General features: G+C 31.9%; 3 protein-coding genes across 3 annotated transcripts; 1 reads left to right on the top strand and 2 right to left on the bottom strand.

Moving 5' to 3' along the window:
• Positions 1 to 3,457: 3,457 nt before the first annotated feature.
• LOAG_02149 (tryptophan hydroxylase 1) lies at positions 3,458 to 8,592 on the top strand (the record flags this gene model as incomplete). The annotated part of the gene is made up of 12 exons (XM_003137687.1): positions 3,458 to 3,589; positions 4,397 to 4,490; positions 4,666 to 4,803; positions 5,174 to 5,305; positions 5,492 to 5,580; positions 5,855 to 5,922; positions 6,115 to 6,311; positions 6,816 to 6,901; positions 7,008 to 7,184; positions 7,345 to 7,440; positions 7,802 to 7,935; positions 8,415 to 8,592. 12 exons carry the CDS (start codon positions 3,458 to 3,460, stop codon positions 8,590 to 8,592), a joined length of 1,521 nt encoding a protein of 506 aa, XP_003137735.1.
• An 845-nt stretch (positions 8,593 to 9,437) lies between these two features.
• Positions 9,438 to 12,103, bottom strand: LOAG_02148 (hypothetical protein). Its single transcript, XM_003137686.2, has 8 exons — positions 11,897 to 12,103; positions 11,483 to 11,592; positions 11,244 to 11,340; positions 10,974 to 11,069; positions 10,664 to 10,730; positions 10,349 to 10,503; positions 10,018 to 10,149; positions 9,438 to 9,661 (listed from the first exon to the last, which is right to left on the bottom strand). Exons 1-8 carry the CDS (start codon positions 12,077 to 12,079, stop codon positions 9,527 to 9,529), a joined length of 975 nt encoding a protein of 324 aa, XP_003137734.1. The 5' UTR covers positions 12,080 to 12,103; the 3' UTR covers positions 9,438 to 9,526.
• A 4,224-nt stretch (positions 12,104 to 16,327) lies between these two features.
• On the bottom strand, positions 16,328 to 18,781 carry LOAG_02147 (hypothetical protein; the record flags this gene model as incomplete). The annotated part of the gene is made up of 3 exons (XM_003137685.1): positions 16,328 to 16,406; positions 16,833 to 17,024; positions 18,735 to 18,781. The coding sequence occupies 3 exons, from the start codon at positions 18,779 to 18,781 to the stop codon at positions 16,328 to 16,330; spliced, it is 318 nt and encodes a 105-aa protein (XP_003137733.1).
• Positions 18,782 to 19,017: the final 236 nt, after the last annotated feature.

The raw sequence follows: 19,017 nt of genomic DNA, 5'->3' as shown, positions 1-19,017 counted from the left end.
TATCAGACATAATTAAATTGCTTAATGGTAATTAGCATAAAGCAGATGACAAACGAATGATTCAGAGTTTTTATTTGAATTTGTACGCTCTCAAATGATCAGAATAACAACTTTTTAGCTTATTAATTAATTTCTATTTTGCTATATGATCCATTGCTTTGCATAAATGTGACCCTTTAGGAATATTGCTGATAAAGTTCATTTGCACTTCTTTCAAAACAACTGTAAATTCAACTGATAGAAAAAATAACTTTGAAAAAATTTTCCTATTTCGAAATTTCTAACCAGTGCAATAACTGATATTTGACCCTTCAAGTAATAAATGTCAACATAGGGTCATTCACTGTCAATGTCACATTTACAGCTACATATATGGTTGTGATAATAGAGCTTCATAGCTGTCATTTTCTTACATCACAATAATTGGATTATATCTGTACAGTAATTAAAGAACTTTCTAGAAAGAGAGAGAGAGAGAGAGAGAGGGATTTTCTGGGAAAAAAAATTAATCATTAATGTTTCTACAAAGAAATATGCCTTATTTTCTCTTTTAAACAATTATGGCGATGTATTGCTTCACATCATTGCTGTTCCATTTTACGAAGAATTGGCGACATTAAATTTAATTTTCCGTAAAAGAAATATTGAATGTTTAATGATTCGAATGCTTCTTCTATAAAGCCTGTCAAGTTAACTAAAAAGATGGAAGCGAAATATGATTTATTTGATTTGTCTTTCAGTACATTAAAACTGAAATACTCTGAACTGAAGTGATATGTGACATTTACTTATTGACAAGAACTACTGTTATCTGCGACCAACACGCAACAATCAAATCCTACATGTAATTTTAATCAATTTAGATAAGTCTAATCATTTTATGTAATTTTAATCATTTTATCAGCTATCCGTCCTTCGGGCAACAAAATTGGATATGGACAAAAATAGACGAATGATAATTGCATCATTTGACAAAATTTCATCTTTCATATGTCGCGTTTATTTTAGCAACTCAAGTTATCATTTATGCTTATGCTCTTTGACCTGCGTTATTCATATTGATCTTCTTTATTCTAAAGAAAAAAAAAATTCAATATTAAATGCTTCCCAGAATTTATAAGGAATTATTTGGCGATTCCAATTTTTTTTTTCATTAAACATAACACACTCCTCACCGGAAATATCATTCGGATCATGCATCCAACATGAGATTTGCAGTTTGAATCAACAAAATTTGAAAAGAATTGATGGGGAATTACGAATGCAAAATATCGGAAAACTTTTTCAGTTCTTTATGATGCTTTATTCCATTAGCATAAATAATTTTTGTTGAAAAAAGAGGAAGTAATAATAGCATTTAAGCCTCAGCTATCACTTTAGGCGTGAAACAAGCTAAATTTAATGAGTAATTATTTTATGGTGTGTTGAAGTTGAATGAATTCTGACAAAATAAAATGAATGAAGAGATTTTGAAGATTCCATTGGAATATTTCAAATATCAAAAAATTCTGCTTCACTTAATTTGCTTTTTGTAAGGCAAACGAATTTTAGAACAATAAAAAAACAAATTGATTCGATTAATCGGTAAAAGTGAAATTTGTAATTTTAAAAAAATGAAAAGAATCGGAAAAAGATTCAATAAGTCAAAATGTTTTTCAGAAATAGAATTCACTGTTATATGCTTCCAGGAAGATAAATTTTAACTACCAGATACATTAACTACCCATTTGAAAATAAATCACGAAGCTGAATTCCCTTCTTTTTGAATATAATATCTAAAGATCCAATGAAATTGCATTTGTTTCCAATTGCGAATAAATGGTTGGCTGACTCAAAAAAAAGTTCCAAATCTAAATTAAATTTCAAAAATTCCGCTAAATTTCCATAACATCCAAAATTAAAATTGAAATTCAGAATTCAAATTAAGCGTTAATGTTATAGATAATCATATGCTACTAAAACTTGAAAATTTGGAAACAATCCAATCAGGTTTCAGAATTTCTAAAACAGATAAAAATGAAGTGCCCTAAATCTTTTGTTAAGTTATAGGATTAATTCAAAAAACTGATAAATTTTCCTTTTTTTTTCATAAAGCTACGATTTGTTAAATCGTTCTTAAGGGGATGTAAAAGATTTTATGTGGAGAAAATTACGCCAATTAAAGTAACAGCAATACTGATGAAAACTTGGGACAGATATGTCAATCTAGTGGTACCACAATGTGGAGAACTGTTGAAGTTAAATTCGTTAATTAGCAAAGGATGGTGGTGATAAATTGATTGAGTGCCAAAATACTGCCAAGAAACCTATTTCTTACAATCCGTTATCATTAATCACAGAATCCCTCCAAACAAGTTTATTTATTCCTTCTTACCTTTGTATTTTATGCTAATCTAACTGATCATCTCTCATGAGCTCATTTTGATTTCACTGGTATCGTCCTATTATCGTCTTTAAATTTCTATCGTCATTATATAGATATTCTAAAGATTAAATGAAATAATTCATTCCGGTGCCATGCTATGTTGAATGTTAAGCTAACGTACGATACAAATTGAAATTCACAAAACATGCCATTTCAATAGTTGATTTCCCACATTATTGCAGTTAAAGCTTTGATGGAAATGATATAAAGATCAAATATTTCAGAAACTTTTGAAATTAAACTTTTTATCATTACTCTTAGAAGAAAATCTGCTATGATCAGGCCTTATTTCCAATTCAACTATTGATATCTCATAAATTTAAAATGCACTCACAACTCAGAATTGAAGTCATATCAGTAAAACAATGGAAATAAAATTTCATACGCTCAAGGACAGTACGTTTGACCTCTGTGTCTAAAACGTCTATCGTACATTTTAAGCCAACATTACAATTGGCCTGATTTAACTACTGGCATTTTTCTTTCCTTTCCTCTAGCAATTCATTTTGACAATTTTTCAATTTCTTTTCTGATTAGTTCTATAATCAAATGTCTACTCCGATAATAACGAGTAACGATTTCCTTTGGAATAGTTATTTGTCACTTCAGATATATCGTTGATATTAGTTTTCTGTATCTTTTTTAAAGCAAAAAATCCAATCATAGAATAAGGTACAACCTAAAAGTAAACATAAATTTGTCATACTGTTGTCATTTGCGGAAGTATTTAGACTCAATAGAGGGTGTATTTCAGTGCTGTAATTATTCACCAGCCAAAAGCATAATTTAAAAGCACCACAAAGTTGCTATTACCTTAACATTCAACTTTTTTCTGTTTGCCGCTAGTTATAGTTTTTCTTCGAATATTTCCATTTTAACATAGACTGATTATAATAACAGTATTCTCCATGATTTACAGAATTCTGTTTCTGATATCCTTTCAATATAGCAAATATTGAAGAAACGTTAGTATGTTTATTCTTGAGCACCATTTCGAAGTTACTTGGACTGATTCAGAAATTATTAAAGGATATGTCAAAATTCGGCAGGCGAGATAGTTTGGTACGTCAGGCTAGTCTTGATCGCTTACAGAATGCTGCAATAAAACAACAAAATGTTGAAAAACATCGGAAAGAAATTGCGGAATCACCGGAATATGCTCGTGTAAGTTAGAAGAATAGTTTATCTTAGTTTTTATCATCACCAATATTCGGTCAAATTTGGCGGCACGTTTTCTGGTAAAATGGCTGAAAAAATTAGATACGGTATTCAAAGGATTTCTCGAAACAATCCTAGCCAAGTTCCTCCACCAAGTGCTATCGATTATTTGAGAGAACTTCTAAAAGGGAAAGTTTTTCTGGATTTTTTTGAAATATGTCTTAAAAAATATTTGCCACAGTACAATGACACTAATGGAATATTCAGATCTAGTTGGTTATTACATAAGATAAGCCTGTAACTATCTTCATTCCTTCAATTCTTTCTTTTTTTTTGTTTTTCACTGATTTAGAAAAAAAAAGTGGAAAAAAGAGATCGATATCTTTAACATTTATTTTCTGCAATGATTTCTCCTCTCTATTAAGATAAAACATTGATTAGTCTAGTCAGATTTCTCAAAGTCAAAGCGGTCTATTGTCACTAGTTTAGCCTAACCATAACTAGTTTCCTCTGATCTCCACTCAAAAGCAAAAATGCAGTAACAGAAAGAGATTCTTGCGACAAAGTTGTGTGAAGGGATGACCTCCGAAACTTTAAAGAGGCAATACTTGCATAGGTCAAAGAAGCGGAGAAAGTTATAGAATTTCTATTTCCGATTATAACAAAGATAGCTTGATGAATGAAGCTCGCCGTCTATTTGTGCGATCCTTTCGTTTCCTGCGACATTATCAGAATCACCAACCTTTTCCGCATTTTTATTTCTTTGCAACCGTCCATCTTTCACTATTACACAGCCTTCATGGACTTATTTAGATCCTAAAGGAACTGAATGATGAAGGCATCGAACTGATTTGGTCATTTGACGCCGATGTACCGATAAGAATCGCTGTTGTACTGGCCGCCGAAGGTAATTGCTTTCGACTTACTTTCATGAAAATACTTCCTGTAATTAATCTCTATCAAATTAGCAAATAAAAAAAGCCGTTAGATTGAATTTTAGCTCTTTAAATGTTTTATTACTTGTATAAATATTGTTTAGTAATTAAAGGCTTTACTTATTTCGTTTGTTTATTCTCCAACAGAAGATAGCGCTCAGTTTTTATCAACAATTTTGATGGAATATGAAATGAACGGTGTACGTCTCAAACATCTGGAAATACGTCCGGAGCAGGAAAGAAATGGGTCGTACATGATGATGGATTCAAAAAAAAACTTGAAAGGTTTCGAAAATTTCGAAAGAGATTTCAATATAAAAGTTTTAGATGTGTTGGAATAGATTGCTTAATATACTATGAAGAAATAACTGTTTGTCAAAAATAAACATTAGGGGTAAAATGGAGGACAGGTGACTGTTCTTTATCCCAGCGAACTTTTTGTATAATTAGAATAACTACCAATTATCAAGTGCATTTATCAGTTGCAACTAAAAGTCTTAACGATTAAAAGTTATTTTAAACAATTTCTTTGATTTTTATGAAATATCGATTTTTCTTTTTATTGGAAAATGAGAATTTCCGGAAAAACACTCGTTCATTTGCTTAAATCTGAGTTTTTTCTGAGGAAGTTAATAATTAATTAGTTCTTTTTCAGTGAAGTTTGAAATTTTTACTGATTGTGAATGCACGAAAGATGCATTCCTGAAGGCAGCAAAATGTCTAGCAGGTCGATATCACATCCGACGACTAAACATTTATAATAGTACCGATGGATCATTAGAAAAAAGTAGCTTCAGTTATTTACAAAAAATGCTGAATTGGAGAGTTGAAATATTTCATTTTGGGTGTTTATAAAAGGGGCTCAAAAAACTTCGTCCAAGTTTTTATCACTTTCTTCATTCATGCTAATTTTTCAGAAAAGTTAAAATGTTATTAAAAATAAAGAATAATTCAGTTGTATGATTCTTTTCAGTTCCATGGTTTCCGAAGCATATTTCCGATCTGGATAAATGTTATCACTGTGTGATAAAGTACGAACCAACATCTGACCCGCGACATCCGGTACCGTACTTGTAAACATGTCATTTTTTTTTTTTTTTTTGTCAACTTCTCGTAGCTCTTTTTTGGGAAAAAGTTTTCAGAAAATGAGATCAGAAATGCAAAAAATAGAAATGTTGACAAAAATCATTGGCAATCTGCTTAGTGAAACGAAATGATTTTTTGACCGGTATAGTGAGTCATTTCTCATGCTCATTTATTACCAGAATATGTACAACGCGGGGTAAGAAGAGTGTCCTAGGTGGTTGTTGTCAATTTGATACAGTCATTATTCTAGGGATACGGTGATAAAGCTTATATTCAACGAAGAGAGCAACTGAACGCCATCGCCAAAGCTTATAAATAGTAAGTTTGTTGATGGCCAAACCTCAAATTTTTTCGTCCTCAATTAAGCCTTAAGTTTCTTTTCATGTCTTAATCTGTTGCTCTTAGGACGAAAATTACCTCGGTGATGACATGTGGAAATGCAAAATGTGATTTTCCAGTTATTCGTCAGTGATAATCTTCATTGAAATTTCAAGCAAATTTCCGTTTCAGTGGCGAGAAGTTGCCGGACATTGAATACACTCCGGAAGAGCACAAAACTTGGGAAGTTGTCTTCAACAAGTTGAAATCACTGCATCCTTCTCATACCTGCGTCGAGTATCAACAGAATTTCAGACAGATGGAACTAGAAGGCCTTTTAGAGTCCACTCGAATACCGAAATTATCGCTTATTGATAGATATTTACAAAGTAAAATTTACAAAATTCCTAAACATTCTAATCATTGTGTTATTTAATACCATAAAGTAATTAATTGTTTCCAAATTCGTTTAAAAAATCGTACTTCAAACCATATTTGATACTTTTGTTTTTCCGAAAAATCTTAAAGACAAGGTCATCTGAGGCATTACTTTCATCTGAGGCCTTAAAGACAAGGCCATCTGCTATCTGAGACATTACTTCTTTTTTTTTTTTTTCATTTTTGCGTCTCATCTTGTTATCCCTTAATTTTTCATGCATAAAAGTAACAAGATTAATTGTATTCATCGTATTAACAAGGTTCAAGATTCATCGTATTATCAAAATTTTGAAATTTGTAGAGCTTTAACCTTCAATATATCTCCATATTACTGTTAAATAAGATCAATCTATTAGTTATATGAAGTACTAATATTATGCATAATCAAATTTAATTTAAAGGAAAAATTTTATTATGAGTAATTCAGAAATGACTGTTGATGATTTGCTTTCCAGGTAGAACCGGATTTAAACTTCGGCCATGTGCTGGATTACTTTCAGCACGTGATTTCTTGGCTGGTTTAGCATTTCGTACTTTCCAAGTTAGTCTTTTTTTTAAAACGAAAAATCATAACTTTGTTTTCAACGCTTAAATTCCAGGATCTATTGAAAATCCTTAGACTGGTTGTTATTCATTTTCATTGTTAGACTACTATATATATTCGACATCATGGTTCACCTCATCATTCTCCGGAACCGGATTTAATTCATGAATTTATTGGACATTGTCCGATGTTTGCGGATCCGCTCATTGCCCAGTTTTCTCAGCAAATTGGACTTCTCTCGTTGGGTGCAACTGATGAACAGATCGAACAACTTGCTACGGTATTTTAAACCCCTGTTCCATTACTTGGAAGCGGAATTTTTTGGACAGTATACCTGATTTACATGCGTGCAATGCATTTATCACGATATTTACTGTAATCGTTGTATTTGTAATTGCTGCTGTAATAGATACTTTAAATATAATGAAGCAATTCGTCAGGTTTACTGGTTCACAGTTGAATTCGGTTTGTGTCGTCAAAATGGTCAACTAAAAGCTATCGGTGCCGGATTGCTTTCATCATATGGTGAACTTATGGTACGTATGATTTCTACCGTGTGCTAATAAGCTAATTTTAATAAATTTTGTGTTAAAACTTCTGAATTTAAAGTTAGGTTCGAATGAGAAGTTTTTAATCTGAAGGGAAAATGACCACAGAGATAAATGAACTAATTCGAAAGTCGATCTCCTTTGGCAAATAGGTATGGTTGATGTTTCATCTCACCATTCAATGATTCCCGGTGTGGCATAAAATTTTACAGCACAATTATTGTTGGAATTATTAAGAAACAATATCTTTTGGTGATAATAGTTGATAATAACGATAATGATAATGAGAGTAATAATAATAAAACGCCAACAAGAAAGATTGGGATTTAATTGAAGAAATGAATTTCAGCATGCGTGCTCAGATAAACCACAACATGAAGTTTTCAATCCACAACGTGCAGCATTGCAAAAGTATGAAGATTTCGATTATCAGCCACTTTATTTCGTTGCTGATTCAATTTTTGATGCAGTGACTAAACTAAGGTATGTACCATCCTGCTATTAATGAAACTAAAAACTGAAATTCCATAATCAGTTTAGTTTCTCTCCGTATGTTTATTTGTTACTGCCATTATTTCCCGCTTGAAATAATTTCTTTTAATTGACAAAGAAATCTTTTCTCAACAAAATATGTAATCAAGTAGCATTACTTCATGCCCTTTTCTAAGTTTCATTATCGGAACATCTTGCTTTCCGGTTGACAAGTTATCAGGTGATAGTTATCATTGAGTTTAATTTTATCATATATAGTTTGCACATAGGATGTTGCAAGGAATTCGAGAGAGTTTGTTAAAGTTAAGAACAAATATTTCCAATCATAGAAAATTGAAGTATGAATGGAATGAAATAAAATAGTTTAGCAGATGGTTTATTTCGAGAAATCCAAGTGTCGAGTTCTTTCAGCTTTCTATTGTGTTTCATTAAACTAAGTTCATTTGCCATTGTGAATGAATAAATTTTAGAGTCTTCGCGCAAAATTTTCAACGTCCATTTATGGTTACCTATGATCCATATACAGATTCAGTGGAGGTTATAAGAGGAATAGAAGATCTGAAGGATGGATTAAATCGCTTCAAAGGCGAATTGTCATCATTTACTGAAGCTGTCGAAGTACTAAGCAAAAATACGGCTAAGAAGTGAGTCATATTACCTAGCAAATATATGTCATGAATAAGTTTTAATGCATAATAACCTATCAATAATCTATGAATTGGTGAACAAAATCTCTAAATTCAAGGATAGAGAATGATAAACAGTAATTATCGCATGTGATAGATAATTCTATCATTCAAAAACTAAGGCTTATATCTTCAAATTTCTTATTTCTTCTTTATTTTCTTGATGTGTCGGAGCATTTGTGTATAGTATGTACTACTCTGCTTGTCAAAATAAAACCTTTGCAATAGACTAAAGTGTTGAGAAGATCAGCCTTACTCATCATTTCGAATTCTATCTATTTCCATTATCAAAACCAAATTTACCTTAATCATCAGATCATTGATAAAAAGCATTTTTTTTTTTTAAATTGCAATATGCATCACATATATAACATATTCTTCTATGTTTGCAATAAAAATAACTGCACAGAAAGGCACACAACTAAATCACCAATCAAATGATTATCACTAACTATCAGGAATTACCAGAACCGTTCGGTGATCTATAGAACGAAGTCTAAGATGCTAATTTTTTTTCTTCAAAATGATAAAGACTTAAGAATAGATTACTTAAAAACCAAGTGAATTAAAAGTGTCAGAGAAAATTCAAACAACTTCGCAGTCTTTTCTAACAAATTCTGGAATTTTCCGAAGACTCCTGACAGTTCTTCAAACTATTATCTTTACAAAATTGACTAATTATTCTCCGGTTTATCCTGAAAGCAAAAAATATATATTCAACTTGCCATACGCATCTTTGATCACCTGAAAAGCATTTTCTTAAGCATATCTTTGTCATCGATTGCTTTAGAGAAACATTTCACGTTTCTGGAATCCAAAATTATGATAGTTTATCTATCTAATTTGTAGCCTGATATTTCGAAATTGCGGAAGTCCAGTGGCAATAATGATTATTGTCAACGAACTTCTGAATTATTATCATTTAAGCTCCGCTTCACAACTGATGACGACAACGTAGAAAAGCGTCTAGGATTTGCCTTGTAACCCATATCGATATACAGGTTGCTCGGACATGATTGTGGTGATTTGGCCTGAAAGCGCCTTTTTTTTTCGTTTCTGTAAATTATACTTTTTTTGCATCAACTCTGCTGAATGTCTTGTAGATACTATTTGTTAGCGCAAATGAACCCATACAGGTTAAAATTGCAATGAAAACATTTCACCTGAAGAAAGTGCTTTAGGACTATTGATTAGTATGCACCAATCAAAATAATGATATTGATAGATAAAATGAACTTGACGTCTAAAAATGAAATGGTCTGGTGTCAAAAAATTCCATATCAGAGTTTAAATTCCAATTTACTTATTTTGATTCGAAATTTAAATATTCTTCAAATATATTTCCAACAAAATCTCCAAGTAAAATCGAAGTGATAGATGAATTCACCTTATATCTGATATTAATATTTGTGCGTAAAAGGCGCCCATTCAGAGGCTTTAATGGACGATAATTGGGTGACATTAAAACTGGACTAAGTTGCTTGGTTTCAGTTTGCTGAAGATCATTCCAAATTTGCAGCTAAAAAAATATTTAGATTGTGATTTCAGAGCACTGTAACTGATGTGATTTCGATTCTTTTCTATTTATTTACCCTTTTCTATTTCACTTTACCCTCTTACAATCTCTCTTTATTCTTTGTATGTTATTATTTCAAAATAAGAACAAAGCAAGTTTAAGCTAAATTTCTGAAGTTTAAAAGATTAAAGAAAGGTCATACATCTTCTTTGGTTATATATATGGGATTATTCATGATAACCCAGGTAACTGTTTCAAAGCAACCTGGAAATGTCAATGACCCTTCATATGTTATATAATCTTGAGTTTGTGGTAGAAGTCCGTACGCACTGAATCGTTTAAGTATCGTTTTTGTGCCTGAAACAGATCTGTTCTCATTTTCATTTCGTTACAGTATTAGCTTTTTAATTATGCCAGATTTACCCAAATATTTGCAAATTTATTGGTATCAATCCATTTGGTCATTTTCCCAATTACTTTACTTATACGACTAACTGTCATCTGATGAAATGAAAACCTTTGTAAGTAATACTCTGTGACGCGACAGTTAATTTTCGCAGTTCAGTGTTTGATATTGTACCAAGCTGAAATAACTTCCTTTCACTTGAGAGAAGTTTTGCGGGATTCTGAATCTTATAATGTTTGTTCAGATGCATATTTTTCCTAAGACTATCAAATTCTCACAATTTGTTCTGAGAGTTCCCGAATAAAGTTATCGGAAAGCAGTTCACGATTTCCTAATCGAGTAACCACAAAAATCCGAAACACACTATCGCCGTTAAAATGTTGTAATGCAAAAAGCAAAATTACGACAGAAGTTCACTTACATCAACAATTATTGAAACGGCTAAAATGCCACGTGACTGTGACATTGCTTCCGTGAAATTGGCATATAAATCAGTATTGTACGCTAATAGTTGTACCTAAAAGTCACAGGACTTTTTTTAGTTATTTGCAAATGTAACCCTTCTTGTATATACACAACTTCCCCTCATTTTGCTCACTGAAAGTATTTGTAGAGATGTTAGTACCTTTGACCTTTATTTAAGCATTAAGAAGCTTTACTTCTCTGCAAAAAATAGAATGGAAGAAGTTACCTCAGCTGGGAATCGAATTCGATCGATGGTATGCTCTGATCCTCGTTCATTATTAGCTACTAGTCCAAAATGTACCACAACATGGTGTAATCGATACCTGTCTTTGTAAGGAAATACAGTAGCATATTACAGTACTTGTAGATTACATACATGTTAACATACTATATAGTGTAATATGTAATATCAAATGAGACACGTAGAAGTCGTGGTATTGTATTTAGATATTCCGAATCACTCACCTGTAAGGAGATGAAGGACCGCCACTGATATTGATATTTCCTTGTTCAATTAATGAATCATTGATAGTCACTAGTGGTAGTTGACCCATATTTTCCAATGTTGCTTGCACCTCGAATTGAAGTAAATTCTCAGCACTTAGGATGCTAATGACCAGAAGTGGTCTCAGTAATATGAAAATAAAGTTAATGATTCTTCTAGTGGTCCTAATGATATTAGCTGGTCAAATTGGTCAATGATTATTAAATACCAGCGATGTGAAAAAATTAGCTAGAGAAATCATTGGTGACAAGGAAGGTCAAAGTTCATTTATGCTTTAGATCAATCAACTTGGTGAATGGAATAGCTTATATAAATTGTATGGGAAATCTCTAACACAACACTTGAATGCCAGCTATCAATTAAAATGAGCGTACCTGATGTTTATTAATATCAAGAGGTAATAGACCGGGATCGTATAGTAGCACCGACGGGTCTACATTGATTGGTGATTGTAATTGTCCTGCAGTACACATTCGCCAGTGCTTGTTGACAAGGCCCCAGAAATCGGGACCTATAATGCAAGGGTAGAAACAGGCACTCATCAACCATGGAATCATACCTTTTGTTTCCTTGTGCTGAAATTTGAATTTCAAATTCAATCGAACTTTTAAAAGCATGCTTATCCGTGAATTTTCGATACTTTGCTGCAGAATGATGAAAATTAACTTCATCATATCTATCAAAATTTAGAAGAAACAAATTAACTCAGTTTAGTCATTAAAATGAATCTCAACATGGAAGAAGACTAGCAATCCAAAGCTCTTAACAAGAGAGAGAGAGAGAGAGAGAGAGAGAGAAAGAGAGAAAGACCTCACTTCTTATCATTTATCATATGTTTTAGAAGAAAGCTTTTCCTTCATTAATGCATTTTTTCATTATGAGAGCAAATTTGGAGCTATTCAATGAAAGATTGATTTATCGTAGCAATTATGAATCAGAAGGAATTAGCTAATCAAATTAGGAATCGATTATTGGAATTTCTTAATTTAAAATTAATGCCTAAAAAAGCTAATTCATTGTCCCTATAGATGATCTTGAGGAGTATGTGCATGGAAAGTAATGAAAATGACGTAGAGTGTGTCATGAAGTTAAAATCTGAAAATGAATTAAAAATCATTAATCTTTTAAAATTAAAAAAAAATTTCTGCTTATTAGCTTTTTGGTAGTGCTAATGATAAGAACGATAGTAATGGTTAAAATGGTTAGTTAGTAACTATCCCCCAAATGCTTTCTTTAATCCTACTTTATATTGGGAAAAAGAAGTGAGGAGAGAAGAGGCGGAAAACGAAATTTTATGAAGCTTAGACTTACAACCTCTCATTACCTTGATTATTTCTCTTCACGCAATCTTTTCTCTAGAACACCATTAAAGGCACTTTTCTTAAAATGGCACTATTAGGTAGTGGGACATTGCTATTATGACGAATAAAAGCTGTTTTAAGCCTTCCATTTATTTTATTAATTCCTTTTTACCCTTAAGCGCTAATGATAACGAAGGATTGGAGCGTTAAAGAAGGAATGCAAGAAATGACGATTAGATAGAAGAGGATGGGAGAAGGTTATAAATGATAATAGAAGTTTGATAAAATATTTTCATAATTATGAAATTATCCTGAATTGTCTACTTATTACTTCCTTCTTATATGTCAACTAAATTACTATGTGACATTAACGCCAATCCTCCTGAATCTAGCAATCTTTTACTAAATCACATCTCTCCTTAAACAAAGATTATAACTTATATTTGCTAAATATTAACGCTCAATTATTGATATCATTAATACTCTGATGAAATTTCGATAGTGAGTAAATAATGCTAATGAATAGATTCCATTGAAATTTCATTAGTCGAATTGTTCAAGCTATTGGCCAAAGTTTAATCAAATTAGCAAACATTCAACTCTGTGAGCTGTGCTCTTTCTATATATATATATATGATAACGATATATATATATATATATGATATATATATATGTATAGCAAAGCTTTCATGACTGATATTAAACAAATGATAAGAGGAAATCATAAGTAAAATGTACCATCTGATTCTTAAGAATGATACTAGCGGATGAGTAATGGATGTATGAGTGTATCATGGAATATCTGTTTTGCATAAATTGAAATAAAATGTGACATTAGAAGTAAAGAAACTGGATGAAGAAGAGGATGGGATTCCAATGATCGGACCTTTAACATATTTATTAACTCAGAAGTATCTTTTTCCTTCTTGTTTCCATTTCAACGCATTTTATCAATTTATTGTTGAAAAGTTAGCAGTTAAATGTTCTGTTTAGACTTCCGAAACGATACGGAAAGTTGATTATCGGTCAGCCGGTCTTCTAGTAGTTAACTCTTGTGACCATTTGCTATTAGAGATTTTGAATTTCTTTTCCTATTTAGTTGCTTATCAAATTTCGACTTCCTACTTTTCCCATAAATTAATTTTCGAGAAAAACCGTAGAATAGAAGTTGAATAAGCAGGAAAAGTCACGTAATACTATTTGCAAGAAATTCCAAATCAAAAATCAGTAGGAAATGTTGTAAAAAATGAAACTTCGAAGGAAAATAAAAATTTTAAAACAGGAATTTTGTTATTTTATGAAATTGTCTGAAAGTGTTTTTATTGTCTCACTAACTTTTTGCGTGTAACCAATTAAAAATGAAACGTAAATTCTCACGTTTTTCATATGACAGTAATGGACAATTTCCCATTAACAATAGCAGAAAGGCCTGGCGAAAACAAAAATTACTGAAGTAGAAGATTCTTCGCCATTAGTAATTCCTAGCAAAAGTTTTTCTGCTTTGAATCTCTTTATAAATATATTTGTACATAAGCGCTTATGCAGAGAGAGAGAAAGAGAGAGAGAGAGAGAGAAAGTGAAACTCTTCGTCAATAAATTATTTTTAATTAGATTCTCTAATTGAGAAGATTGTTCGAGGTATCTTAAAATACTACTGAAAGTTTTGAAAAGCATTCTGACATTCTTCCCCTTTTTTCTTTTTCATAGATTGTTGGGTTTAGTTGATTGGTTAACTACTTGAAACTAAATATCCCGTTAATACTGTGATTTCACACTTCAAAAATAAAAAACTATGAAAGCACAAGCTCAATATGTTTCTCTTAATGCCATCATTTACTTCTTATTACAAGCGACATTTTATTTTTTAAAGTGAATGCGATGTATAATTACTTTTTTGTTAAAATTTTTGCAAACTTTTCCCAGGAATAGTTCTTGCTTTTGAACTTGCCATTCATTTGAAAATAGTCATGAGTTTCATGTTAACATTCAATTTAAGTACGAACTTATTAATACTCTTTCTTCCCAATATTAGTCATTCATCTAAGTGCGACATTCTCAACAACCATTTTCCTGACTAAATATTTTTAATTTCATATATTAATTCTTGATTTGTAACCTGAACTATAATATGAAGTGAACTGTTCAAGCACATTAGGTTATAAGAGTTATGGCTGAGGCACAAAATTTTGAGAGTTTTGCACTTGAAAATAAAAAATAATTTCTTTCGGCAAAAGATAAGAATTTCTTGTCAAGGATGTGAATAGGTAAAATTTTAAAAATTCATGTTGTAATATGATGATATGATCCAAATATATAAGGTAAAAGTATTCAAGGTTGAACAATAAACAATCAGAAGGTTGGGACATTATTCAAGGTCACGATTAAGGTCATTCATCGAAATAAGCATTCAGTATAAACTATTTGGAAGCGAAAGCCAAGAAGAAATGTTCCAAATCCTTATTTATTTTCTTGTTAGAAACAAGCAACCATAAACGGTAAGCTCCCCTTGAAAAGGGCTGGATATGCAACAGAAATAATTAAAAGAACCGAATACTAATATCAATTACAAGGCAAGAAATTTTTAAATTCTCAAAAAATAAATTTCTTAATGTCACTGCAGAGACTTCTTATAATTTCAGTGAAAAAATCATTAGAGGGAATTTATACATTCCGGAGAGATTTACCAAAGAAAGCATTCCGGAGAGATTTACCAAAGAAAGTATTCCTGGGAGAAATAGATTTCGGGTTCAGTCAATTCTTGGAAGATGTTACATGAGTACTCGAGAGTTCCTTTGCGCCCCAGATGGTCAAAACACAGCAGATATGGTCTAAGAATGCGCTATTGGTGATATGGACTATTCTTGCTCGAACCACTTTTTCTTTTAACCTAGGCTTCTTTACACTCCCGATATACCGAAGGTAAGGATAGAATAGAGACATTTATCTATCTTTGTCATTGATTTTGGGCAGCAGTAGCAATTTGAGCGAATATTAATAAACAAGCTATCTAGAATATTAAGTGCCTGCTGCTCGAATTCACTATAGAAGACGGAAATAGGCTTAGGCTTAGGGAAAAACAAAAGAAATCTAACAAACACTTGTTAGATTAATTGGATGGAATTGATGTAGATGATTGGATACACCATCAAATTAATTTAACCTAATCAAAGGCAACCTAAGGAACAAATCTAATATACTCAAAAATTGGACTGATCGAAGACTAGTCCAATTTAAGTAGTGAGAGAGGAGCAAGTTTGAGACTGGATAGGCCTCAAATGAATTTGAAACTATCGTAAAACATGCTCTCCGACGCTTTGAAGACAAATTTAATTTACTGTTCATTTGTGTCTAATGGATAGAATTGGAGACTGAACAAACTCAATCAATCTGAAGTTTTTCTCGCTTCATGCAAAGTTTCCTTAAACACCAATTATTTATTCCTTTGCACTTAACAATTTATTAATCAAGACAAAGTTTTATTTTTCCACTTAAATTAATAACAAATTAAATCTTACACATACTTCTGCATAATAGCCCTTCCAGAGAAAGAAATGACAGGATGGAATATTCTGATTCTAATGTACTGTAAACAATTGAAAATTTGTTAATTATTCGTGATTGGTAAAGGATATTAATTGAATGTATAAATGAATATAAATTGAGAGATTGGCTTAAACTAAATAAGGATAATTTTAAGTGTTCTTAATCGAAATGCTTCAGCATATACTGCATACCCTCTTCGTATAAATTATGTATCAAATAATTATCAAGAAAAGAGAAGCTATTCTTTCAAGCCTAAATGAGCATAATTTTATATATCCTGAAGCCTGGTTTTAAGTCTTTCAAGTTTGATTATAGTATATACATATAATGAAAATATACATATATAGCAAAATCGGAATCAATTAATCTATTTGTCTGCTTTATTTTTTTTATTTATTTATTTGCTTACTTATTTGTTCATTTATTACTCATTTATTCATTCATCGATTTACTTATTCATTTATACCGGTCCAGCAGAACTAATTCATGAAAATTAGCTTGAAGTGCATGACCTCCATGTTTCCAGACCTCAGATGGAATACCATCAATCCCAACTGACTTGTCAGTTTTCACCTTCTGTATACCTTCAACGTCTTTGTCATAGTCAGGGTTATATCCAATCCGCTTATTACCGATTGTTGTGTAATGTGCTGAATTACTGAAAAAAAACCTTGAACTGTACGATTGGTAACTGAAGAGAGTCGGGAAATGTTCAGATCGATGCTCACATCCTCACATTACCACAGGCAAATCAGAGTTTAAGTTAGTCCAGTACTTCAGCTATTTGGGCAAAGATCAAGATCGAGAGAGAGAGAGAGAGATTGACAACAGATTAGTGAAAGCATGTAGGGCTTTTCATGAAAGAGTTTGGTGCAATAAACATCTGAAGAGAAATACTAAGATTAGTGTCTATAAAGCCATTGCCCCCCCTCTATTCTATTAAATGGTTCTGAATCATGAATCGTGGGTCATGGGTCATCTACCGCCAGCATCTGTGACTCAAACGCTTTCACAAGCGCTGTCCCCGAATAATCCTAAACATCCACTGGTTGACTATGTATCTAATGTTACTGTTCTCACACATGCAGGGGTCGCTAATACTGAGGCATACTACTGAACTGAAGACATAGTTACACTGAAAATACAGTTTGGCCCAGTTGCGCTGGGCTGGACACGTCTTCAGGATGGAGGATCACCGCCTTCCTAAGATTGTGCTCTACGGCGAAGTGGCTACCGGTTTTCGTGAAGGAAGAGCCCAAAAAGGAGATATAAGGATATCCTGAAACAATACCTCAGCCTTGGCTATATAGACTACCATCAATGGATCACTCTGGCTTCTAATCGGGAAACATGAAGATACATCATCCATAATGCTGTTGTTTTTTCGAGAACACACGCAGAACTAGCCTGAAGGACAAACGAGAACACAGAAAAAACCGTATCTCATCAACATCACCTAAGTAAACCTCTTACTATACCTTTTAGATCCGAACCTATTGTTTTGATTGTGATTCATTGTTTAAAATATTATATTTGAATGGGATGATTGATCATAGTGTGATTCAAACTTAGACATTCCTGTTTTTGTACTTTGGTTCATCTTCAGAGAATTATAGCACTATCGCATATACTCAGTTTATTGTTCAGAGAACATAACTCTTAAAATAGGATGTTTTGAGATTTAAAAATTGCGCAACTGGGATAAGGAGTAAGAGTTAAATGATATCTGAAATGAGATAAACTTTGTCACAAGATATAATCTGTCATATAGCAATAAACATAATAAATGATTCAGAGTGCATTCTCACCTGCTTCCTTTACAACCCTTTACTTTGAATATTAGTTCAAAGATGAGATGACATCAGTATATTATCAGCACTTTTTTTTGTTGCTAGGAGAAAATGCTAAGAAAATTTTCAAAGCAAACCGAGTAATAATTTTAGCCATTGAAGCCAAGAATGTTTAATTACACTGATGGTGTGATATTCCAAGGGTTAATGATTAGTTAAAACGAGAAGAGAAAGAGGAAGGAAAACGAATAGGAACCTTGGATGACAAATATACTTCCAAGCCTTTTAATTTTAGAAGTAAATTCAAATGCAATTAAAAAGCCTGAAGTTTTTAAGGAGACAACAAATGTACCTTTTGTCCCAAACCCTCTTGTCCCAATGCATATACTCAATGTGCACAATAAAGCTTCATTTCATCATTAATTATAGAAAAGAATGAGCCCAGAGAATAAATGCGCTTGAAATTAATTTCTTCCTATTCCATCATATCTCTTATATTGTATCAATCGATAATTTCATATGAAATCAAATTTGAACCATTTTTTATGATTTCTGCATTTTCTCTTACCTTACTTTACCTTGCTACAATGGATTTACAAGCCAAGAGATGAATACGAGTAAGCATACTGTAATTAAACGATTATAACTCTCACGATGAATAATGTTTGCTCTATCTTTTAATAATATTTTTTTACACAGTTTTTTGAATTGTAAAGGAGAAAAAAATTATGATTTTCTAATTGTTAGCATCTAAAATGTCAATTCTTTTGAATTAGAATGCAGGAAACTCAAGTGCTATTAAGATATACTCAATGGACAAAAGTCCCTGAATGTCCATGTGTCATCTAATTTTGCATTCAT

This window comes from Loa loa (genome assembly GCF_000183805.2).
Source record: "Loa loa unplaced genomic scaffold supercont3.24, whole genome shotgun sequence".
Taxonomy (NCBI): Eukaryota; Metazoa; Nematoda; class Chromadorea; order Rhabditida; family Onchocercidae; genus Loa; species Loa loa.
The sequence above is the reverse complement of the archived record's forward strand: the minus strand, read 5'-3'. Positions and strand labels throughout refer to the sequence as shown.

Coding starts and splice junctions, on each gene's coding strand:
- LOAG_02148 (XM_003137686.2), bottom strand. CDS start 12,079: ATGATTCCATGGTTGATGAGTGCCTGTTTCTACCCTTGCATTATAGGT. Junction 11,593..11,896: donor TTGATATTAATAAACATCAG/GTACGCTCATTT, acceptor CTTCAATTCGAG/GTGCAAGCAACATTGGAAAA. Junction 11,070..11,243: donor GAATTCGATTCCCAGCTGAG/GTAACTTCTTCC, acceptor TGTGACTTTTAG/GTACAACTATTAGCGTACAA.